Source organism: Phascolarctos cinereus, unplaced genomic scaffold (genome assembly GCF_003287225.1).
Source record: "Phascolarctos cinereus isolate Bilbo 61053 unplaced genomic scaffold, phaCin_HiC Scaffold_5;HRSCAF=322, whole genome shotgun sequence".
NCBI classification, from domain to species: Eukaryota; Metazoa; Chordata; class Mammalia; order Diprotodontia; family Phascolarctidae; genus Phascolarctos; species Phascolarctos cinereus.
The window spans coordinates 182,620,137-182,646,686 of NW_027555958.1; the positions used below are offsets into that span (position 1 = coordinate 182,620,137).

The window sequence follows — 26,550 nt, forward strand, 5'->3', positions numbered from 1 at the left end:
AACATACACAAATACACATATATGCTCTTGTGTCCCCTGTTGGAATATAAGTTGCTTGTGAGTAAGGATTGTCTCTACTGTGTATTTGCATTCACAGGGCCTAGGTGCTGTACTAGGCCCAGAGAGGTTAAAGGATTTGACCAAGGTCACATAGGCAATAAGTGGCAGAGTTTAGATTTAAACTCGTTTTATTTTGCTTTGTTTTTTATTTTGAATCCATTGCTCTTTCTGCTGTACTGTGCCATCTTCTGCCAAAGAAAGGATGAACAAAATTTCTGGTCATCTATATGGTCATACAAAATCCAACACAATGAAAAGGCAAGTGTACCTGGATAAGAATTAAAAAGTTTGGACACCATTTATATAATCAGTGACAGAACAATTATGTTAAGAGAGATAACTGAAGTATCACTTCTCTGCAAAACAAGAAAGCTGGGGTAGCTAAGTGGCACGGTGGACCTGAGTTCAAATCCAGCCTCAGACACATAATACTTACTAGCTGTGTGACCCTGGGCAAGTCACTTAACCCATTGCCTAGCCAAAAAAAAAAAAAAGGCAAAACAAGAAAGCTACAGAGCTAGTTAAGATCTTAACTATTGGCTGAAACACTTCTCAGTACTACACAAATTACTAGCAAGGCACCACATTTTTTAATATAAGGCATCAATACCTATTACCATAACATAAGAACACCAGCAGCTTATCCAAAAATAGGCCAGTTACTATTTGTGGGTTTTTTATACAAAGTGTTCAATGCTTGTATCACAAAAATATATATATATATATACATATATATATATATGTATATATATATATATATATATACAAAAGAATGCAGTATATTGGCAAATGAGCAAAATAGATGTGACTAAAGAGTCTCAGAAAAAGCAATTTATTTGCAAGTCAGTAATTATTGAACAAGCTGCACCATGATATTTATATTACCTTTGTTATCTATCACAAAACCTTTTAATCCAGTTCTGCACTTATAACTTATCCATGTGCTACAATTACATAAAATAAACCCAATTATGGTGAGAATATTAGAATATTTTATATTCACATGGAAAACTGCTATATTTAAAATATTACTACCAATACAATAATTGCTATCAAGAACAATTAAAACATGCCACTAACACAATAATTGCCATCGGGAATAATTGCTGTATAAAATGACATCTTTCATCAGTTTAAGCTCATTGATGTTCTGTCTAACTTTAAATCCAAAGTATTTACACATTTATGGAATTAGAATTGGAAGAGACCTTGGATACCAACTGAGTCCAACCCCTTCATTTCACAGATAAGAAAACTGAGATTCAAGGAGGTTAAGTGACATCTCCATTTCAAATCAGTGGCCAAGTCTTTTGGATTCTATCTTCCTAACATCTCTGATACATCCCCCACTTCTCTCCTCTGGCATGTGACCACCGAGGTTCAGGGCCTCATCACTTCATGCCTAGATGAGTACAGTAGAGTATTAGTTAGTCTCTCTATCTCAAGTTTCTCCTCTCTCCAGTCTATCCTCCACTCAGGTATCAAATCAGTCTTCCTAAAGTACTGACTATGTAACATCCCTGCCCACATTAAATAAACTCTAGTATTTCCCTCATTTCCAGTATCAAATATGAAATCTTCTGTTTAGCAGTCAAAGCCCTTCCTATTTTTCAATTCTTCTTACACCTCAATCCCCTCTACATATACTGTGTATGCAGAAGATAGGTCCCTGGCCTTGTTGCTGATACAAGATATTCCATCTCCCAACTCCTGGCATTTTTATTGGCTGTCCCCCATTCCTGGAATTCTCCCCCTCATCATCTCTATTTCCTAGTTTCCCTGGCTTTCTTCAAATCCCAGCTAAAATCCCACTTTCTACAAGATATATTTCCCATTCCCCCTTAATGCCAATGTCTTCCCTTTGTTGATCATCTCCAGTTTATCCTGTATATATCTAATTATATGTAGTTGTTTGTAAATTGTCCCCTCCCCCCCATTAGACTGTGAGCAAGCTCCAAGAGAGCAGGAATTGTTTTTTTTGCATTTCTTTTGTGTCTCAGCACTTAGTACAATGGGTGGTATCTAGTAAGTACTTAATAAATGCTTCTTGACTGACTGGTAAAGGCACTTGTATCAGGTACAATGCCATTACACTGTCTAATGTCAGTTGCCGAAAGTTATTTATCTCTACATGGAATCTATGAAATGGTTAAGGTTAAGATAGAGTGAAAAGGCCCTCAATGGAAAACATCCAAATAAATTCAACTAAGGATAATATTGACCAAGTAGCATTGGACAAATGACTGAATCATGTGAATTTCTTTGTGGATATGGAGTTTTATGATGGCAATTTATAACCTTGTCATTGCAATCAGAGCTTATAAAAGGGTTATTCTTAACAAGGCTAGACTTAGTAATCAATGAAGATGATGCAGTGAAATGGTAAAAAATTGTAAAACACATCATTTCAGGTTGTAAAATTTTGCACCTGTTGAATACCTAACAAGACAGTCTACTGACTAGAATTATACATCAGAAGTTCACTACCATTTATTGATTTGATAAATTCCCATACTACAAATACCAAATCCAGAACATTATCGTAGACTGAACTATTGCCCATGATCACATGTACTTAATATTGATCCATAAAAATGTGCATTTTTAATAGATGTCATCATTCTAAATGCTTATAACCCAAAGAGAAAAAAAACTAGCTCCTTCTAATGATAGATTTAGAACTACTAGAGATCTTAGAGAGTCTCTTCAAATCCCATTATTTTACAGATGAGGAAACTTAAGCCAAGATGGGTTGAGTAACTTGTCTGAGGTCACACCAGTGGTAAATCTCAGAACAAGCATTTTTTTTTCTGTTTTGTTGTTGTTGTTGTTGTTGTTTTGGGGGGTGGGCAATTGGGGTTAAGTGACTTGTCCAGGGTCACACAGCTAATAAGTGTCAAGTGTCTGCTCTGAGATCAGTTTTGAATTCAGGTCCTCTTGACTCCAGAGCCAGTGTTCTATCCACTGTGCCAACTAGCTGACCCTTCTTTTTCTGTTTTTGAGAAAAGATTTTTTTATTCCTCCTTCCTTGTCTTGGATTCCCACCTGCTTACCTCCCATGGCCAATGCACAATCATTTATTCAGTTTGCATAACCAATGTGTTTTGGATCCAGGATAGCACAAACTCCAAATCCTAGAAAATAAACCCATGGTGAAAACAAAAAAAAAGATCTAAACTACATCCCCATATGTTCCTTCAAGCAAATGAAAATCCTTTTTTCTCCCCAAAGGAGATCCCATTGGAACTGCTCTGATGTCAAATTAGGCTGCTCTTACCTTTCAGCCCAAAACCAAACAAACTACAAGTAGTCAAAGGGCTGGAGATGAAACTAAAAAATACAAAAAACATACAGTACACAAAACCCTGGCTCAGATAGGAGGAACAAAGGAGTTAGCTGGTCAGGAAAGTAGTGAAATCCTATGAAATTCCATGTCAGAAAATCTTTCGCAGGAGAGCACAGGGTTGAGGAGGCCAACCCTAAGATCTAGGATAGCCACAACATCTACAATCTGAACACAACAAGTATGCCAGGAGACAACAGAGTATTTTATTACTTATTATACCAGGCTTTATTACTTCAAATCTAGTCATTTTTCCTCTGAATTGTTGCACTGCCTTTATTCTCTATTTTTATTAATAACATCACCATTTTCCCAGTCATCCAGACCTGAAACTTATGATTAATATTTGACTATGCCCTCTTCCTATATCTAATCATTTCTGAAAACCTTCTGAGTCTGTGTTCAAAATATTTATTTGTTCCCTCTTAATCAGAAATAATAGAGTAGGAAGGGACCTGAGAACTCATTTAATTCAATCTCTACATGAACAAAATTTCCCTCCATAGTTTGTGCAAATAAATAGGAATGTTAGGGGTTTTTTTTCATATTCATTGTAAAACTCTGGAATTTTTACCCATTACTGCCAGTTCTGCCTCTAGGTTCAAGCAGACCAAATCTGATTTTTCTTTCTTTGATACCCCTGCAGATAATATCATTTTGTGCCACACACATCTTCTCTTCAATAGGCTATACTTCCTTAGTTCCTCCAACTGAAGGTTGTATGACATGATCTTGAGTCTTCTTGCTTTTCTTGTTGCTTTTTTCTGGACGTTCTTTAGATTATCAATATACCTCCAAAAAAACGTGGCACACAGAACAATACTTAAGAAACAACCTGACCAAGGAAAGTACAGGATGGTATCTTACTCATTCTAGACACTCTGCATCTCATAGCACAGTTTAAAATTACGTTAGGGTTTGGCAGGGTGGAGTGGATGTTGCATGTGGGTTTTGTTTTTGTTTTCGGGGTGTTTTTTGGCAGCCGTGTCTCTCTCTAACTCATACTGGGAATATAATCCACTAAAGCCTCCAGATCAAACTGTAGTTGTATTACCTATCCCATGTTATATTTTGTGAACTTTATCTTTTTAATCCAGTTATAGGACTTTAATATTTATCCATGTTGAATTTCATCTTATTAGATTATTATTTTACCCTGCTCTCTGCACCTTATTTCTAGCTGTTGAAATCTTGCTTACATATATCCTTTTCCAGATATTCTCTGATTATCCTCCATTACATTTGATTTCTCTGTCCTCCGAATATCCATACTACTTTCCTTTCTTTGGCATTTTTTATATGTAAATAAAAATTTATAGATAACTGTGTAATATTGATTTATACATGCATTCTTTTTTTCTGGATTTTAATCTCTTTTATTCATCTGTATAGCTCCTTTCAGGGCCTAGAGCAATATCTTAAATATACTAAGGTCTTAATACTTGCTGAATAAATTGAAAAATGGATAGATATCTGTGGCTTCCAGGCCTCAATGAACCTCTGTTAATCAATTAGATTCATATCATGTAAGTTCAATCTCAGTCATCTTCAGTAAGTAGAATGACCTACTTCATATCACAAACACACACAGTTTGACAACAGTATTCCAAAACATTTCACTCACTTCTTTAGCCATACTTGTTCACTAAAGAAGTCCAACACATTCACTTTACTCCTTTTTCTAGGAAATAACATGTGTGGGTTAATATCCACACGTAAATGACTGTCTAACTGTAATTTGTAATATAGATTCAGGAGTTCATTTAATCCAAGGCAAAGGTTGATTTGCTTGTCATGCTAGAGTTGCGTATATGTAAGACTGACATATTGATGATTAATAAGAAAAGGATGGTTTTTTTACTGAGATTTTATGTATGAATTGAATGAGTTTGACTTTTTCACATTAAATTCTAGACTAAGAATAGAATATATATATATATATGTATATATATATATGTATGTGTGTGTATATATATATATGTATATAGGGATATGTGTGTGTGTTTAATTTTTTAGGTACTAGTTAGGAAGCAATTTTTTTTAAGTATTTATTTATTATCTGAGTTTTTCTTCATCAGCTAATATTCTAACCAGTAGCTTCAGCTGATCCCTTTAAAGAATACCTTCCTGTAAATTATTTCCAGAAATGAATAAATTCCCTGTCATTCCTTCCCTGAACACTCAGATGTAATGGCTTCTCCATTTTCCTCATAGGGTTTAGGGCTTTATTTTCTGCAATTTTTTATTTCATCTGAATTTCTGTTCCACTTTCACAACATAAAAAGAAGTATGAAAGAAGTTATTGACCAAATTCACTGGGGAAATGTTCACATACTGTTCTGGAGTTTGAGTTTTGCAGATGCCAGGAGCAACATAATTTGAATTCTTTTGTCTCTAGAGTACTTTTTTGAGGTGATCCCCAGCAGGTAAATATATAGATTTCTTTCTAGGACCTTTGTTTTAAGAAATATACATTTATCCAACTGCTTCTTTAAGTGGAATGCTAGGAATGTTTTTTGGTTGGTTAGTTAAGCCTGTAAACTTATCATTTAGCCAGTGTGCCTTTACTCTAGTGGTAATTGTTATGCTAAGGAAAAACAAAACAAAACAATTTAATTTAAAAAATACATTTTATCCATGTTCTTTCTTAGATGTCCTACATATTTGTAGATTTAAGTTGAAGATTATTCTACAATAGAAGTTTAACAATCTACTTTTCTTTAAAAACAATTCACAACCCAAACTTTAAACTCTGGCATGCATCAAATCCTAGTAGAGAGACTGCTATTTTTGTGGAATGGCTATTTCTTCTCATTTTCTTCCTAAAGAGAGTTTATATAACACCAAACTCCAGTTATCATTTGAGCACCTCACAATCCCAACCTTTCCCTCGCTATATTATGGTGCAATAGCTTCTTATGTTAAGGTCTATAGAATGTGGGAAGTTTTAGGCTTTCAGTGTTTTTACTGCTTTTTTTTTTGCTAGAAAAGTACTGTTGCTAGGTGTCTGCTGCTACTTAAACAGCTTTATTATCTCTTTATATTCATTTATTAAACCAGAAACAAACTTTGAGGTTATTGTATAAGAAAATACAGGAAATGTGGTGACAGGTAGAGGGAGTTTTCTTTTGTCCTGGAGGAGTTTTATTGTAGATACATCAAGTGAAATAGACTTTAGTCATCAGGATGTGCAAATTATGGCATGATTCCTCTAAAAGTTTGGCCGGAAACATTCACATTAGTTCTACCTTTGTAAATAAATGTTAGTAGACCCTATTCTTTATAATTTTTCTATCATTTGTTCATTTCTTTAATATTTATTTATCTATTTATTTTTCAAAATATATAAAATGAAGTTTTCGCAGAATCACAATGTTCATTTTTATTTTCCTTTTTATATTTTTTTAATAAATTTTTCTACATCTGGGGCAGGCGCTTCTCCAGTTTTAGTACGGTCAGTTTTATGATGTGGTAGAATTTTCATAAGGGGTGAGTAGGGTATTGAAGTTCTGGAAATATTTGAAATACAAATGAGATTGAGATATTGCTTTATAGAAATCCATGCAACTTTAACATGATTGTTAGAAGGAAAGCACTTTGTAAATCGTACATCTCTCTATGAATTCAAATTGTCAATATCACCAATAATATCAGGTCAGTAAACTTTGGTTCTAGGTCAAATTATGATGTTAACTAATTGGTACTATGTCCAAGTCACTCCACCATTCTCTGCTTTATTTACTCTCTTTGTTTATAAAATAGATCTTTAAAGTCCCTTCTAGCTCTAAAACTCATATGATTTGATAAAATAACAAAGTTTAAAGAAGGTAGCATAACTTAATGTAGAAAATCTTGAAGTCCTAGAAAATGTTGTTACTGAACTTTGTTTTTATGCTGAAGTTGGTATTTCTAATGGATGACTTTGAAATGCCATTTTATACATAGACACTACATGTTTACACATAAGCAAGTTAAACCTTCACAATTTTGATGTTATTTGAAATGCTTTTGTGCATATTAATATACTTTCCTTTTTAAATTTTTCTCAATTAAATTTTAGATCTGGTGCTCCCTCTCCGCTGAGTAAGGTAAGTCTTAATGTTTTCTGCATTAGAAAAATAATAACAACAATGTAGCAAAGCATTGCTTACTTGGCTTTTTCATCTTAAAAGCTATCTCTCTAAATTTACATTATTAACTTTAGCTATGTTTCTTACTCTAGTCACAATTATGAAACATCCTTAACTTTGTATGATTTAATCTTATCTTTGATGGATTTATGTTACTCAAATAGTGGAGATTGTGCCAGACATCTTAAATGCCTGGATTACAATATCAGATACAAGAGAATTTACTGTCAGTTACTTTTAAGCAACCCAGGATATCAGTAAGTATTTATTAAGTTTACAATGACAACATAATAAAAGATCCTGCCTCTGACATTTACTACTTTGTGTGACTTTGGCCAAGTCATGTAAATCCCTGGGCCTCAGTTTCCTCATCTTGAACATAAGGGGATTGGACTAGACTAGGTCCTTCATAAGTCTTTTCCAATTCTAAATCCATGATCCAAGATCCTAACACTTTGATATACTTTTTTTCCCCTATTATTAATGGATGTTGACCCAGAAATAATCTAATTGTTTTTCCTTTGTTATCCTAGAACATTTTTAGCTTTTTTATCTATATGTATATACTGTTAATAGGTAAAACTGCTAAATAGCAGGATATAAAGTTTTCCTGACATCATATGCAAAGGATAACAAAGTTTCAGGAGTATTCACTGGGTAGTTTTAGCATTATTTGTTGTGATCAAGTTCATGTATTGGTCAAATCAGATTGAAATTTGTCTGATTTGTCTTTGTTTTTGTAATGTTCAGAAATTTTGCTTGGCTGCTACAGCTATCATATATCCCGCCAAGAATTATATGGTCGACAGACAGTTTTACAAAGTCACCTTTTTATATTTCTCTTACCTGCTTTTGTGTGTTACATTTATAACTGTTTAAACACTTGTTACGAGATTTGTGACAAAAATGACATGTCACTTTTGATTTATATTGGTGCACCTATATTAAGCATATTGCTATGGTTGAGAGTATGTCTGAGTTTTATTTAGGTGTATTAATGCCCATAGCTGAAATTTAGCATAACTAGCCTAATTTTTATATGCAAACCATATTTAGCTTAGCAGTTTTCTATCACTTTGAAGATACTATTAGTATTTGAACTATATACTAATTCTTATTTGGGGTGAAAAAACATTTGAATAGCATTATGCACAACAGAAATCCATATACTGCTTTTGTTTCTTTATTTAAGTGTTCTGTAACTGGTACTCCTATCTATTTAATTCTGACCTTCTGGTTACAGAGTTTGTAGGTTTGAAACAAGTACTGTTTTGCCTCTGCACAACTACTGAGGTGTCTCCCACAAATACTCACCTTTTAAATCCTTTTTCTGGAGTAGTTTTCTAAAAACAAAACAAAATAATACAAAGAGTTTAGTTGTTTTTTTTTATTTGATTGTCCAGTTAAGTTAGTGATATATTTATTTGATCATTATCTTGAAGTATTTGTTGTGCTGTTAATTTTTTAAGCAGAAATGAGATTTCCATGTCTGATTTGCTTTGATACCAGGCAGGCTCTCCCCTCCTATTCATATTATTCTTCTGAAGATATGGAAAGTGGAATTATCTCATGAAAGGAAGCAGAGCTAGTGTGATGGCTAACCACAACTTTAAGTATTTATTTAGTGTTTCAACTGTCCTCACATGATATTTACCTAGTCTGCCTCAAAGGGAACTAATCCAGAAAAAGGATTTATAGGCTTTGTTGTTCTTTTTCAGCTGGTTGTGTCAGATTAGTGGGTGGATATGCACAAGATATCCTCAAGCTGCCAGTGACTTGAATCATGCTTATGAGTCATGCTTTGCCATCTCTGAATTGTTTTGTAAGTTGGATTTTTAGACACTAAAGACATGCAGGAAGATTCCCAGTAGAAATAGGTGTAGGAAGGAAAGGGAAAAGAGTGGCGGGGGTGAGTGTATTAAGTGAACTGAGTGTCTTGGCAGTTACTTCAAGTGTTTCTTCAAATATTTAAGTTTTGGCAACCACTAGTTGTTTTTTTTTTTTGTTTTCAACTAATTTTCCAATGAAGGAATGTTTTTAGGCATTGACAATATGATTGTAAATATAGAAATGGAAGTTACTACGAGATTAGATGTAAGGTGTTTGGTAAACTAAACTTTTGTCATTTGAGACTTTCTTCACAGTTTTTTTTATTCTGTGGTGAATTACTCTTTGTCATTGCAAAGGGTAAACTTCTGCAGTAAGTTTAGCATATGTGTGGTATAAAAGCTTATTAGAGTATTATATATTGTACATCTTTACTTTCAGTCTTCTCCAGCCACAACTGTTACATCTCCTAATTCTACTCCAGCTAAAAGTATTGATACATCCCCACCAGTTGACTTATTTGCAGCTTCATCTGCAGTAGCTCCCATCAGGTTAGTTAATTATTATTGGTGAATTGTTGATATTTAGTTTGATTTTCATTTTATTTGTGTAGGAATTTTACTCTTTATACCACCCTTACTGGGTATAGAAAGTAAAAGCCTGATATTCAAGTTTTCTGCTCTGAGAGAAAGAGCTCTTGGCTATCAAGGCAATGTTTAAAACCCGGAAGAGCCATCAAAAGAGCCTGTTAACTAGTTGGTAGTAAAAAGATAAAATAAAAATTGAGCACTGGACTTAAAAAACAACAGGTTTTGGGGCTGCAAGGCAGAGGGAGAGATGGGGTGACAATAGATTGTGATCAGATAAGGGAATTTCAGTGTTCGAGAACATGGAAGTGGTGTATTGAGTGATGGCAAGATCAAAGATATGACCATCTCTGTGTGTGGATGAGGTGGGCTGGATGATGAGGTCATGTGACATGAGTAAGCTGAGGAACCATGAAGCTAAGGTGTTTGAGGGAGTCTTTATGCTACATAGTAGAAAGATCCTTACTCCAAATAACAGTAACTACAGAGAAGAATAGGGTTACCTTGCTGCCATATTCTAATTTATATTCTAATTTCCAGAGGACTTGAATACAGTATTTTAATAACCAATTTATGAAGCTATTGTCTTAATTAGATTCTATATTTTTGCTATATCTGTTAGCCAAATTTAACAAATGTTCAAATATATGATTCTTTAAAATATGTTAAACTAATTTTAAAGTCTTCTTTTTCTTTCCTTTAGTACGTCTAAACCATCTAGTGATCTCCTTGACCTCCAACCAGACTTTTCATCTGGGGCACAGTCAGCAGCAGCAGCAGCAGCACCTCCTCCAGCACCTTCTGGAGGGGCAACTGCATGGGGAGGTAAGAGAAAACAGAGGAAACAATTTATATCTTCCTGTCTCTTATTATTTCTAGGTTAGTCTAAAATATAATTTTTTTCCATTTTGGAAAAAATGTTTTGCCTCTTTTATAATCTCACACTTCTAAATGGTAGTAGAAAACGAGGAGAGAGGAAGGACCACAAGTGACATCCATAGGCATATAATTGTGTTACATTTAAAATTTTACATGCGTGTATTTTTTTAGCTTGAGTTAAAATTTGCAATATAAGGAAATATTTTATCTCAATTCTGAGGTTTTTTAAATAAGATATTAGGTTATAGCAAAAATTAACTCAAAGCATTAACTCAAATATAAGTAGAACTTAAAATTCTTATTTATTTTGATTGTAGATTCATTTAGATTTTAATGGGCATTTTCCTCATGTTGTCCTTGACGTGAACCAGCAATTACAGTTAACTTTTAGCAATTGAATTGTAATAAACATATTAATTTTTGGTAAAATAGATGCTACATAGTAGAAGACCAAAACATTTAATGCTAGTTCTCTTCAGGGGCTCTAGATAAATCTAGTCTTGGCAACATTCATTTTTAAATGTTACATGTATTTTCCAGTGTTCATTTCAACATTAGAGTATAATATATTCATGATATTCTTAAAATAAAACTTCAGAATAGTCTGTGGTCTTATGCCATCTCCCCTTTCTGGAAAGTTTTGGAAAAGGGGGTAGAAGATGCTAAAAATCAATTCTTAAGACTATCTATAAACTTTAACTTGGTTGTTGATACTCTAAATTTGAGAACTCTGCCCATTGATTATTGAGTGGATTAAGGATAAACAATAGTTGGTTTTAAATATTTTATACCTTTGTGAATGCATTGGTATTCTTGTCTCCTTTCAGCTAATCATTGGCTCAATCTGGGCGATTTTAAATTATAATAAACTTGTATTCCTAGCTTATGTTCAGATTTCTTCTGCATATGAACTACTGTCAAGTAAAATTTCTTCCAGTCTGTGCTTTTACAGTTTAATACCTAAACCTAAGCCAATTACCCTTAACCTGGTTTAGCCTGTCTGCTGAGATAGTTTACCAGGATGCAGCCACTGTGCGTGTAACAGCTTCTTGGACCCACAGGTGAGAGTTGGGTGGCAGATGAACACCGAAGGTGGAAAATAACCCTCACACCAGAGGTCTTCTGTAAACACTCATATACCTCAAGCATATCTATCAGTGAGTCGGGAGGGTGTGTACCGCAAGTATGTGATGGCTTCCCCCAGCAGAATGCACAAATGAGAATAACTTATTTCAACAGCCATGCAAGTGGCTGAAGTAAGCACTGTAGAGTTTGGTCAGACATTGAAGACCCCAAGGTCATCCACTGCATCCCAGGTCATCACCAGTCTTCTTGACCTTTGTCTTGCCTCTGGACTTAGATGACTCTGGAAGAGAGAGTGCAAAGAAGACTTTGTGTAGTCATTCAGCCCATAGTTCTCTATCTTGTTCATATAATATTGTGAAAGACTTTGTGAAATGCCTTGCTGAAACAGAGGTTTACTATGTGTATGACATTAACCTAATTTACCAGTTCTGTAATTTTTTTTTAATAAGGCTAGTTTAGCATAACATGGTCTCAGTAAAATTATGCTATCTTCAAGTAATCACCACTTTTAACATGACCGCATTTGCTTAATAATTATAAAGTCTAGGATAAGTTAAGACTTTTCTTTATCATATGTCTTTTCTGTGACAATTAGTGTTTACTGTATCTGAAGCTATGGCCCAGAAAACATAAATCTCCTTTCTTAGCACCAACTTTTTAACTACTTCTTCTTCCTCATATTCTCTTCTCTTCTAAAGTCCTAACCTTAAATTGAAAAGAAAAATGAGAAAACCACTAGTGTTCCCAAGTTCTTCAGTTTCTTGTTCAGAATATCATAATTCCTGGAGATTATTTCTAGATTTTTTTTGGGGGGGTATGATCATTTCATCCTGAATTAACAAATAGGGGCCAATAAATTTGGTAAACCTCAGGCAGCTCTCTGTTTTGTACTACATATATTCCCCAGGGATGCAACCTAATTAGCCATGACAGATTATCATGGACATTCTCCAGCTTTTCATTGCTGTTGGTAAAAAATACCCCCCAAATTGAACCCAGTAATTCAGATATGATTTGACTCTATCTTCTTGTTCCTGAACATGATACCTCTAAAATCACATTAGCTCTTTTGGTTGCCATATACTAGCAATTCATGTTAAGCTTGTAGTTCTCTTAAACCTTTAGATCTTTTTCAGATGAACTGTTATCTATTTGCATGTCCCCAGTTTTGTACTTAGGAAGGTACCTTGTTTTTTTAGCCTGAGTATAAGACTTTACATTTTTCCATCTTAAATTTCTTCTTAAAAGAAGTGGCCCATATTCTAGCTTATCAGGGTTTTTTGTTTGTTTTTTTACCCTTATTTTCCTATCTTCTTTACTAGCAATCTCTCCTAGCTTTATGTCATTTGCAGATTTGATAAGCTTGTGTCTATGACTTTATACAAGTAATTGATAAAAAGGTTAAGTAGCAGATAGCTGATTTACCAGTCACTTAAATGAAGACATAGATAGCATGATTATCTGATAAGAAAATGGAGGTAACTGCTAATATATTGGATAATAGAGGATCAAAAAAGAGCCTACTAGATTGAAATGATAGGCTAAATCGAAGAGACAGAATTAAATAAGGATAAATGTAAAGCTCAGCATTAAGGTTCAGATATTAAACTGCAAAAGCACAGATCCAGGAATCACTCCCCTAGAAGCCTTCCTCCAAATTGGCATTTAAAAAAGGATCTGGTCACTCAACCAGTTCTTAATCTCCCTAACTGTACCATAATCTAACCTGTACATCTCGTTCACAGTGATATTAGGAAAGACTGCCAAATACCTCAGTAAAATTTAAGTAAACAGCATTCCTCTGATCCATCAGTCTAGTTAAGTGGCAGTTTTACGTTGAAAATAATCAGATTTTTGTTTCATAACATTTTAATTGTTTAATTTATTTATATAAGCTGCCAGTAGTGCTTATCAACCAAATAACCTGTGACTGTAGTTTTAAGTACTATTGAATGTGATAGGACTTAGGTGATAGTAATGGGGTGCCCCATTAGGGTGCCTTACCTATTATACCTTCAATTGTACTAATACCTTATTAGTACTAATAATTACAAGTAGTAATAATACTAATTAATCCCCCCAGCTTTTAATTTGTGGTGTTACCTCTAATTATTTAAGTATGAGGCAACAATTGATTGATAGGTCACCTCAGGATATCTGAAAAGTTTTATTATAACATCTTATACATTGCTTTTATTTTATTTTGAATTCTTAAATATGATATTTTCCTTGAGTCTATTTCTTTCCTATATGATAGGTTTACCTTCAATTACAGTATACAAAGTTGTGCTAGTTTTCTAGTACATGTGACTACTTAAATGCTAGATAAGAAGAGAATAAACAAAGTCTATTCAAAATCTACATTTATAATGATGAAACCATTCAATTAGATAAAATTATGTATTTGAACAAGAAATCATTGAATTTAGTACAGTTATTGAAGTTCTCAGGCTTTATTTAGATCTGCATTTATGTTTCTAAAATGCAGTTTAAAGTTGGTCTGATTCTGGTCATTTTCTTGTTTGTTATTGATAGCCTCACATTGCTGATATTCCTTATACAGAAGTATTTTTGTTACTAGTAGCTTTACTACTACTACTACTACTACTACTACTACTACTACTACTACTACTATCAATGTCTCAGTTTTAACTTTTCTTTCTTTATACTGCAATCATATAATGGAAATTATTAGACCTTTTGGGAGAGGGTAAGTAATGTTTAATTCTTAAAGTTTTGAACTGATTAATAGTCTGATCATTTTTATTATTTGGAGACCAGTATATTTCTCTTCCTCTCCTTTTCCTCTTTTCCATTTAATCCTCATCTTTGGTGGACCTAGATTCTTTGGCTGCACTTTCCACTGTTACTTCTGAAGCACAGATTTCAGATCCATTTGCTCCAGAGCCTAGCCCTCCTACCACGGCTGAAATTGCAACTGCTTCTGCTTCCTCTTCAACTACCACAACTATTACTGCTGTCACTGCTGAAGTGGATCTTTTTGGAGGTTAGTTGAGATGCATTACCTCTTTCAAATAAATTTCTTACAGGACTGTTAGAATGATTTAGTAATAAAAGTATTTAAAGACTTTACATACATTTTGGGGAAGGGCTTGGAATTGGTTTTTGTTTTGTTTTGTTTTGTTTTCCCATAAATATAGAGAACTCCCAGTGTGAACTCCCTCTACTTATGCAAATTGGCACCTCATTTACAAATTATAATTTTTTTATTTTATTTTCAATTAACAAGTAATTATTTGCTGTCTCCCATCCCACTGCTACTTAAGAGAAAAACAAAACCATTATAACAAATAGATAGAATCAAGCAAAGGCTCAAGGTCCAAATAACTGTGTGTATACATAGTTCATTGTACTGATTCACCTCCATTTTAGAATAACTTGCAATAGAGATGAGCTGGCAGTTCGTTTAATCCAGTTCTTTGATCTTAAATGGTCAAATACAATTTTTAAAACATTAAAGGTACAAATTACCTTAGGCATAATATAGCTTAATTCCCTTCCCTGAGCTATTAAGTGACTTACCGTAGGTGATATAATAAGTTAATGATAAGATAGACTTGAACCCATGTTTCTTGATGTATGTTTCTGTCTCTGCTCTGTCTCCTCCTTACTATTAAAACTTGGCCTGAAATTCATAAACTTTTGTCATTAAATAGTAAATGGGTACTGGATAGTATTAGGGATGAGGTGGTGACTCAGGTAGGTACTTTAGTTGTGGTTGGAACAAAATGAGCTAATTGTAGGTCATTCAACTGTTAAAAAAAGGAGATTTACTTAGCCATAACATAGAAGAGGTATTCCACAAAGATATTTCAGTAATAAGATGCATTTTACAATAATCCCTTGTCTCCAAATGTGCCTAGTCCAGCAGAATAGGGTATGGTGACTCTGTGATCTTGGGACAGGTCTTGAGAGAGCCACAAAATCTGAAATACTGACTGTGCATGAGAAGACCATCTATGCCCTCAGGAGACCAAAAAGCTATATAATTCTGGCTAAAAGCCACCAGGAAGTTGTATTAAGGGATGCACAGCTTGAGCCATGGCCCTCTGGGTCACTGAAGGTCCAGGGAGAGCTTTGTTGTAGACTTTAAGGGGGAAAATATAAGTAACCTAATCTATATGGCAAGGAGTGCCCTTGCAGATAGTGATCCTATCACAAACAGGAACATCATGGATATCTGATTTCTATGTCACATACAGGCCTGGACTCTCTAATTCCTGAGGCAGCAGGACTATTTTTACCCCAATGGCTATGGAATCGTATTGTCTAACCTAGAAGACACGAGCAAGTTGGGGATGGTGCTATCCTTATTTCTCTCCTAAGAACTCAGGAGTAGAGGTTGAAAGTTTCTAAATGTTCATTGAGCTTTCCTTGTGGTTTGGTCTGTGCCTTATTCTCTTACCATCTTTGGCCCTAGATTTTAAGGAAACATTGAGATGAAGAGTGTGTTTAGGCCAGGCCCAGAGGTCTATGTCTAGAAATGCATAGACAGTCTGGTCTTCATGTTTTAAGTTCTAGCATCGACTTGGATAGAATAGAATTTACTTCAATAGCATTTTATACCTGAACAAGAGGAATCCTCCTGCCACCTCAGATCCAGGTTTGTTTGCATAGAACTTTCTGGATGTTTGCTAGAATGAAGACTTACACTAATTTTTCATTCCATAACCCACAAAGCATTTCCTTGTCCCCCAGGCAAAAAAAAAAAAAAATGACCTTTCCTTTTTCTGAAATCTCATAGCACTTGATACCTCTCAGGCACTTGTGTTGTCTTTTGGATTATATGGTTTTATGCTATATTACAAACTTCCTACAGCCAAGGACTATTACTTTATCATTGTATCTCACCAAACACTTTTTAGTGAATGCTTGAAGTTTAACTGAATTACAGTTTTAAATATTGTTATAATGTTGCATCTTCTAGTTGGAAAACAAGGTTTTCCTTCTTTGGATACAGAGAACTAATTAGCATTAGAAAATAGGAGGATAAAGGTTTTGTTAACTTTTTAAGAATTAGGTAGAATATAAGGGGAGTAGAGGAGAAATCAGTCAACTTACCTGTGACTTATCATTTCCTGGTATTATCTGAGGAAATGAATGAAAACACACATAGCTGACCATCTAAAATACTAAAAGTACCATTAAAATAGATTCCCTACCCACTGAGCAGGAAATGGTAAGATCAATCAACATGTCTTCATGAAATACTTAACCTTGTTCTTCACTGTGCTGGAAGATGGAGATACGAAACCAATCAACAAAACAGTCCATCCTCATAAGGAGCTTACATTCTGATGGGGAAGACAGTTACATATATAAGTATAAGCCAAGTAAATATAAAGAGAAAAATATATATAAATACTAAGTAGTTAAATGGTTTGGGGAAGAAGACACCAGCAGTTGGGGAAAATGGGAGAGAATTTATGTAGAGGGTAGAGCTTAAGCTGCTTCCTGAAGGAAAAGAGGGATTCTCTGAGAAAGTGAGGAGGGAGTGCATTCCAGGCTATGTTTGGCCAGTGAAAAGGCTTAGAGACAGGCAATGGAGTATCTTCCATAAAGATCAGAGAGTAGGCTGCTATGCCTGGATCATAGAGTATTGAAGGGAATAATGTACAGAGTCTGGAAAGATAGACTGGGGCCAGGTTATGAAGGTTTAGAAGCTAAGTGAAGGAGTTTATATTTTATCCTAAAGACTAATAAGGAACCATTAGAGTTGAGTAAGGGAATCACATGGTCAGATCTGTGCTTAAGGAAAATCACTTTGGCAGCCATGTGAAAGATAAAGTGGAGTAGTAGACTTAAAACGGAGAGACCAGTCAGGATGCTATTACAGTAATCCAATAATCTAGTTCTCCAGCCCTTACCTGAAAGATACCCAAGTGGGCAGTTATTGTCCCACATATCTCTGCCATTTCTTCCTTTTGGCAGGGTACCCCCAGAAGTGGAGAGAAGGTGGGGTGGGGTGGGGGGGATGGGTGGAGATGCCTGGAGATAGCCAGAAGCAGCATTCCTTCCCTCTTCCAGCTGAGGAAATATGGCCTCAGAATCTCCCAATGACTATCTTCCTCATCAAACCCCACAAAATAAAGCAGTGGTGTTAAACTCAAGTAGAAACAGGGGCCACCAGATTGTACATAAAAATCCCTGCGGGTGACATATCTACTTAGAAAAGCATACATTAATATTATTTATGTTTTATTGTGTTTGTATTTATTTTGTTAGATATTTCCCAATTACGGTTAGGCTGGCTCAGAAGCACTCAGGGGTGTTATGAGCAGCATGTTCCCCCTGGCTACATGTTTAACACATTTTTTACTTTGTTACATACCCAAGTATCTTGGGACTAAGAAAACTATAAAGATCATTTAAATGTTATGACTTTTCAGTCATGTCCTCATTTTTCACTTCATTTGTCCCCTGCTTTATTGCATGAATCCCCTTAGCCTAGAGATAAGAAATAGGAGGACTAGGAGAGATTCATGAGACAGAAGATATGGATAGGTTGGGCAAGAATTTTGTGTTGAAAGTGGGCTTTTTAGACCTTTAGCTACCTTTTTTATTTTGTGTAATGTGCAGGGAGTTTGGTATTTACTCTTAAGGAACAACTCAAAAAAAGAGAGAAACCAGTTTTCATCCTTCTTAATATAAATGACCTAAGATTTTCTACAATGAAAGGTTCTCTATGATATTATACCAACTATAGAAGCATTAAAGTTTAATAGTCATAAGACCAATTCATTCTCTAAGGAGAATGTGAATATTCTGGAAATATTTTTGTGACTCCAGGAGATTCCACAGTTTTTACCTTCAAGTACAGAATACCATCCTAGACTACATAGAATCTGTTGCATAGTGGCCTGAAGTCCCCAAAATGATCATTTCCTTATGTAAGACTTGTGCCTCTTTCCTTATCTGTTGGCATAATTAGGTATACATAGTGAAAATTTGAGTATCTACCTACATTAGCTCAGTATTTTTATTTAATGGTGGTATTTTATTTAATCAATAAACTGGCATCATTGCTTTAAGAGTAGTTTAAATTGCTGAACCTCATGTGTGTAGTGATTGTATCAACTGTGTTTTTATGGTTTATATTTTTAATATGCCTTGTCTACTTAGAATAATAGCACTATTGTGTGGTTCTTGGAAAATAAATTTAGTAAATTTCATTGGTTAAGGATTGACAATTTTGTTATCCAACATTAGTTTAATTATAGACTATGACATTTTATGAATGTGTAGCTAGAACTTAAAATTTCTCTATGGGTAATAATTAGCCAAAACTCATGCTACAGTGTTAGTATTACTTCATAATTTGTGAGATATTAAGCTTTTATATTAAGTTTGGTAACACCTCAGATTAATACAAAAATAATAATCTTTAGTTTTGTCTATATAAGTAACCTAAATCATTTTTTCAGTTTTCAGGTATTCAAAAAAGTTTTTGATTGTTTAAATCTGTTAACTTTAAAAAATATAAATAATGGACCTGAGATCAAATAATAAGAGATCAGAGATCAGTGTGGTGTACAGGAAAGATCTTTGAATCTGGGTCAGAAGACCTGGGTCCAAATTCCACTTTTCTACTTATCACATATGTGTTCTTACACAAATAATTTCTCTCTGGGTCTCAGTTTCTTCAATTGCAAAGTTAAAGGGTAGAAATTGATGCCCCCTAAACATCCTTTCTATCCTTGGAACCTTTGATCCTAAGAAAAAATAGTTGTCTCATTAACTGTCTGTTGGGAATTTGAGATAATACGTAGGGTAGAGTACATCTGGTAGAATTAAAATAGCACTTTATGCTGCCCAAGCCATTAATAATTGTCTTCTCATTTTCCCAGTCACCCTCTACTGTTTTCTTTTCTCAATCTGAAATGCTATGAATGAAATTAGAATCTCATGTAAATTCTTAACAACTTACAAAGTAGAAATTACAGTCCTTGCCCCTGAGACACATGTAGACCAGTAGCAAGACGGGATAGATTCATGGATGGGACCCATGGGTTGGGACTTTGACCAGACCTGGATGTGTGATTTCACTGGCATTGTCTGAAGCACCTAAAGGGTGAAGTAACTTGCCCAAGATCACAGAGAGTCTCACAGTGTCAGTGAAAGGTGGGGCTTGGGCTTCTGAATTCCAAGGCTAGCTCACTGTCTACTATAGCTAGAGACTTTCAGGAAAATTTTTGTAAATTCCAGTAGATGTGAGAAATAGAAAAACCATAAAACATGATGTAAATGTGCTGTACCTGATATATGAAAATTCTACCACTAACCTGAACTTTGAGGGTTTTCCCTAGTAATAGTGAATTTATAGTGATCCTTTTATATAGATTTTTGTATAAATTAGTGGATTGGACCAGGAAGAGATGATTTGTAATCTGAGGGAAAACAATTTCCATATTTAATAAGGTTGAAAGCCACCTTGAAGTGTTTGTGCTGAGTTGTTTTAAATAAATGTTGCTAGTAGTCTTAAATATTATATTGGAATATATGCATAGTCTCAGATGAAAGTTAATCATCAGTTACCACATTTTTTAGGTTGCCTGGAGCTAAATTGCCAAGCATTAGTCAACTTTTAAGGTGGATGAAATTGTATTTAATTGAATTTGTTAAAAGCTATTTAAAATGAAAAAAGACTTGGTAGGTTTCTCAAATACTTGCTGAATTTAAATGACTTAGATACCTGAAAGGTAGAGAAATCCACTCTATCAAAACCCTACTTTGTATTTCTTAAACATTGTTACTTTCTACTTATTTTGGATTCCTTGGTGATTTTGTGAAATTATATAGTAGGAGTGAGATTTAGGTAGTTGCCAATTTTTCTTCAGTAATTATACATTGCTATTGTATATACTGTTCAGAGAATTCACTGAATTCTACATTTTTATTTTTTCATGCATAGGCTGACATAAGTTCAACTACCATCCCATCCCTAGTGCAACTTGTGAGAGAATACTGTCCCCCATCTCTGGTAGTTACTGCAAACCTTCCCACAGACAAGAACTTATTCAACTTGTAAAAAAAAGTTATTAATAAGTGTTAATATATGATTATGTAATTGAGACTTTCTGATGAATTAAATGAGTTGAAATACCATTTAAAAAGGAAAGTTTTGGAAAATGTTCAGCACATTTTACATTGGAAATAAATGCTTGTAGATTTGTCTAAGAACTCTTTACAATATATCTCATAAGTTTTTAGGGTCTTTTTTTAAAATCATAGTCTTTTCTGTTTTTTACTAAATGTTTTCTCAACTGAAATATTTCCCCCTCAGATGTTTAAACAAGGTTTCACAAGGCATGCTGTCCAATTATTTCACGTACTTTGATAAGTTTTTCAGGCACTCCGGGGTGAAAAGTACTGCCTTTAGAGCCAATTTTTAACTAGAAAATATATAAGCCACTTTTAAAGGATTCCAAGTTGGCAAAATGTTTTGAAAATAAACCTGCTTAACTGACTTACTTGGCAACATATTTCAGCATGGATAGTGTCCTCTTGATTTCACAAATATTTCAATTATGTTTGCATTAAATTTAATTATATTGTTAAGAAATTATTATTGTACCCATTTCTGTCTTAGTTTTGAGTTGTTTAATTTTCAAGAATATTTGACTATTGACTACTATTTGTTTTAAGAAGTTTGAGGGCATATTGACGATTCTTACTTTTTGTTGAGCTTTGTATTGACATGACACAAATTTTTTTTTTTTGGTGAGGCAGTTGGGGTTAAGTGACTTGCCCAGGGTCACACAGCTAGTAAGTGTCAAGTATCTGGTCTGAGACCAGATTTCAGCTCGGGTCCTCTTGACTCCAGGGCCAGTGCTCTATCCACTGTGCCACTTAGCTGCCCCCATAAAAATTTTTCTAGAGAAATGTTTTCCATTCTCTTCCATTCCACTCATGGTAATATAAACTTTACCATGAAAGTTTTCCTGTACATATGAACTTTAAAAACATTATTGAAATTGCAGGATTCCTTTTCAGTAGATAGTATTTTAAATGAATTTTATGTAATTTAATAACTCTTAATAAGCACTTAAAGAATTAGTCATTAAATATCAGTACATGGACATTATATATGTAGCTGGGTTGGTAGGGGTATGTATTGTATATATTTCTATGACTTGGATATGTGATTTTCTACTTTTGTCTAGCATTATTTCTAGAAATAAAACATCACATTGGTTTTTATATTATTTATACCAAATTTATGCAAAAATGTTCGTATTTAAAAACCCATAAAAATTTGAGCTTCTATGTTTTTAAAATGTTGAAAATGGTTTAAATGGTCAACTTTAGAGAAACATTCATTAAAAATTGTACCTTTACTATTATACACATTTTAAGTTGCTTTTCTAAAATGGTGATGTTATTAAACATATGCATGCCCATCTTCAGGATTTATTTAAGGTTCTTTGACAAAAAGGTTAAATAGCATAATCTTCAAAATATGGTATGACACTGAAATAGATTACCTTGTCATTAGATTCCGTATAGTAGGCATCCTATCAGATGTTCTTTCTAGAATGTGCCAACTTAATCAAAAATAAGGTTTGTAGGATGAAATGATAGTAATGTTGAATGTGGTTTAATGCTAAGCTCTTAAACGTATTGAAACTGTTTCTGGCAAGTGCATTAATAAGCTCTGACAAGTACAGTACATTATAAGCTTTCTAGATACAAGTAGTTCACTGATGGCATAAAGACATAAGTGTTGGGATAGAAGATTACATATGAATAGATAGAGCAAGCCTGAATTTTTCAGCAGTTGAAGATAGGTTTTTCATACCAATTGGAGCACTACTGTAACATTTTAAAAATGAAAGCTAATTAAATTATTTTAATAGAAATAAGGGCACCTCAGTCATGCCCCTTATTTCTTTAAAATAAATTTTTATATTTGTCTAGAAATGCTTTTATTGACTAAGAAAGTTCTAAACTTTGTTGGTAACTAAGAAGTCTTTTTATGCTGTTATTAACATTATTGCTTCACCCTGTTAAACATTTGGAACTAGACTATAGCTGATGTATACATTATAAGTATCTATTTACCTATATTGGCATTAAAGAAGACATTCACGTTTGCTTTAAGCCACTAGTCAGATGTGTCATAATAGTTACTTAAGCAAGTCTGACTGAACATGAAAATTTTAATGTCTTAACTGACATTAGTTTACTCTTGTATTTTAATTTTTAACATCCATTCTAATTTCTGATAATACATAAAACATGCTGCTCAGAACCCTTATACAATGAGAATCATGTTATCTTTTGGACTTTAATGTGCCTTGGCAGTAACAAAACTGAACCACATAGTATGTAACTGACTAGAAGGAATGCAAGGAAAAATTTACTCCATGACTGTCAACAGTGCATGACCCATAAAAATAACATTTCTAAAAATTCATGTTGTATAAGGGAGCCTTCTGCAATTTAACTTGGTTCTTTTACTATATTTTCTCTTCTCTTTTTATTCTTTTAATTTCTATTGTTTAAAAAAATACTGCACTCAAGATGCCTTTGCAGCTTCTCCTGGTGAAGCCCCTGCAGCACCTGAAGGGGCAGCAGCACCAGCTACCCCAACCCCTGTAGCAGCAGCACTTGATGATGCATGTTCAGGAAATGGTGGGTTTAATGTCATTAGCGAGTCTCTCGTTTTGTGTTTTAGTATTAAATCCTATAGTCAGATGTGGCCATTTGTTGTTGTTTTGTTGAGTTTTTTTTTTTAATTTACCAGTCATTTTTGTTTCTTGTGGATAGAAAGTATCATTCATTAAATTAAATTAATAAGACCAACACTTAAAACATTAAGATAGAGATGTGCATACTTCTCAAAATTGGCAATTTCTCAAGATTGACAATTTTTGTCAATGTAAGTATGTTTTCTTAATGTTTTTTTCTCTAATGCTGTGGAGTACTTTTTATTACACTAGTCTAACTAATAAACAGCATGTTTTTGTAAATGTAAAAAATTACTGTTTGTCAGGTGGGTTTTGAGGGTTTGAAAATGTACTCCCCTCACACTTCATTATGATCTTATTCAATTAGAGTTTGAAATCTTCACCTTTATACTTGTAAATTTCTTAAAAAGATAAAAAAGCATACTAATTATTTACACTGGTTAGGATTACACTGGAATAGAGCCCCATTTAAACACCTAGATTATGTGTATATCTGTGTATGGTGTATGTTATCCTTGGCTGTGATTATTTTCTCTTATTTCCTTCCTTACTGATCCTTTCTATATATTCTCCACTTTCCTTTTTACAAGACCCTTTTGCCCCATCTGAAGGTAGTGCAGAGACTGCACCTGAACTGGACCTTTTTGCAATGAAGCCACCTGAGACCAGCATTCCTGTAGTTACCCCTACAACTAGTGCAGCCCCCACGATTCCCGCAACAACTCCTTCTCCTGCTCCTGCTGCTGCAGCTGCCACTGCTACTACTACTACTGCTGCTACTGCCACTACCACCACCGCCACCACACCCGCCACTACCACCACAACCACTGCTCCTCCTGCTCTAGATATCTTTGGTGGTAATTCTTTAAAGCTCTTTGATTCTGGTGAATCGAATTCTGATTTGTCAAATGCACATACAGCATACACACATAACATTGCATGTATACTGTATATTTAAATTATTTGCTACAAACTATTTGCAACATACCTCAGAATTCTCCTAATCAGAATTCAGAACTGGAAATGAATGTTGTTGGGTTTTTTTTTTCAGTTTAGTCAAATTAAGTAAAGGCATATATATTCTTGGTCTTAGATTTATTTGAATCTGCTCCTGATGTTGCTGCAGCGCCTAAGCCAGATGCTACTCCTAGCATAGACTTGTTTGGTACAGGTAAAAATAAATGGATCCTTTCTTTCATTTTGATTTCTTGGCTGTTTTCATGTTTAAGCTCCTGACTCTCATCTGTAATGATAAGTTTGTTAGATTTTTGACTTTGATTTCAGCTTTCTACTTACTTCTGCTTGATTTTGGTTTGTTTCACTTTTGGAAGATGCTTTCTCATCTCCTCCACATGGGGCTTCTCCTGTGCCTGAGAGTGCTCTCACTGCTGATCTCTTATCTGGTGAGTTCTTTTGCAGAATTCCAATCCTCTTAGTTGGCTGGTGCATCATTATGTATGGACAGATAATGAACGTCCTTGCATATGTGATATTTGAGTCTTTTAGGCTAGATACAATTAATGAGGAATTCAGTTCAAGCTTCTCTTAACCACCCAGCAGAAATTGGATGAGCTGTTGTCTATTGGTAAAATTTACCATTCCCCATCTTGTTATCAGTTACATTAAATTACATGCATACTCTTTAATCTAGACAGGTGGGGAAAAAATAACTTGGGTCAAAATCCTTAATTTTTAAATTGATATTTTGAGCTATTTTTTCTTCTGAAAATCAATTATATCTTAAAATGTGAATCTCCTTTTGCCTATTAATAGTATCCTCTTCAGTGAGTTTGCTCATAGGATTTATTAATCTTGAGTATAAATATAGATCTCAAAAGAACTGTCAAGGCTCTCAGTTTTCTTTGACATACAATATGATCTGTTCTCTGCTTAACTGCAGTGGATGCATTTGCAGCAGCCTCTCCTGTAGCCACTGCCTCTCCAGCAAAGGTGGATTCTTCAGGTGTGATTGACCTTTTTGGTGGTGCGTATTAATCTTTCTTCACCACTTAAATCACTTTTTTCTCAGATTATTTTTATACATTCATCTTCATTTAATTCAATCATTTTCTCACTTTTACAAAATCATTTTTTCTGTCTTGAATGTAACTATGATTTTCAAAGCTATACTTTTCATGCATTTCATTTCTTTACTATCATCTATTCATCATTTTTATCACATGGTTTAAACATAACCAGGTAATTTTTCCATTGTCTTAATATAAAATGCATTGATTTTGAATTTGTCTGTCCTGATTCTTTTCCATCTCTGTTGCCTTAATCAGCTTTTGCCTAATTCTTAAAAAATCATTGCAAGCCTTAAAAAATTAGAGCACCTAGATTTGAAGTGTTAAAACTTGTAATGGACTGAAAAATTCTCCAGTTCAATCAGAATTAAGTTGCTTATTTGTTAAAATCCTCCCACAAAATTAGAAGATACTTTGATAATTTAGAACACTCTTATTCTTGGGAATGACATAACTTTTATGCCTAAAAGTATAAGTGAATGTACTCTACAAAGTTTACAGCTTTTGACAATATGTACTCAGTGGTTTGCCATAGCTGAGAATCAAAAAGTGCAAGTCTGAATTTCTGATGTAGCTATCAAAGCATAATTGAAGCACTAAAATATCAATCACTACATTCAAATTTGGAAAGCTAAATTTTGAGCTGAAAATATAGATACAATCAAGTTTACTTCTTGTACCAATCTAAAATTATCAAGTATCCAAAAGTTGATCTATCTCTAAATGGAAAAAACCATTATTGTCTTTCTAATTAAAGAAAAAATTGGCAATTTTTGTTATATATGGATGAATATAGGACTTAATCCACATATTTACTCTGTGGAAAAAAAATTTTCCATTTTCTCCTAATGCTCTCTCCCAAGCCTAAGATTAAGGTCACAACTCTTATTAAGGGGTATT

The 26,550-nt window shown here is 34.1% G+C and overlaps 1 protein-coding gene across 15 annotated transcripts in view; it reads left to right on the forward strand.

Annotated features, from left to right (window-relative positions):
* Positions 1–26,550, forward strand: part of SNAP91 (synaptosome associated protein 91) — a 150,951-nt gene that overhangs the window by 86,621 nt on the left and 37,780 nt on the right. For 9 of the 15 annotated variants that reach the window (XM_078155259.1, XM_078155260.1, XM_078155253.1 and 6 more), the window contains 10 exons: positions 7,464–7,491; positions 9,802–9,911; positions 10,651–10,772; positions 14,608–14,622; positions 14,755–14,919; positions 23,457–23,567; positions 24,214–24,480; positions 24,717–24,794; positions 24,955–25,026; positions 25,524–25,607. In XM_078155259.1, the coding sequence (XP_078011385.1) occupies positions 7,464–7,491; positions 9,802–9,911; positions 10,651–10,772; positions 14,608–14,622; positions 14,755–14,919; positions 23,457–23,567; positions 24,214–24,480; positions 24,717–24,794; positions 24,955–25,026; positions 25,524–25,607 (1,052 nt within the window). The remainder of the gene's footprint in view (positions 1–7,463; positions 7,492–9,801; positions 9,912–10,650; positions 10,773–14,607; positions 14,623–14,754; positions 14,920–23,456; positions 23,568–24,213; positions 24,481–24,716; positions 24,795–24,954; positions 25,027–25,523; positions 25,608–26,550) is intronic. The other 6 variants (XM_078155261.1, XM_078155258.1, XM_078155262.1 and 3 more) reach the window with 5 other exon arrangements.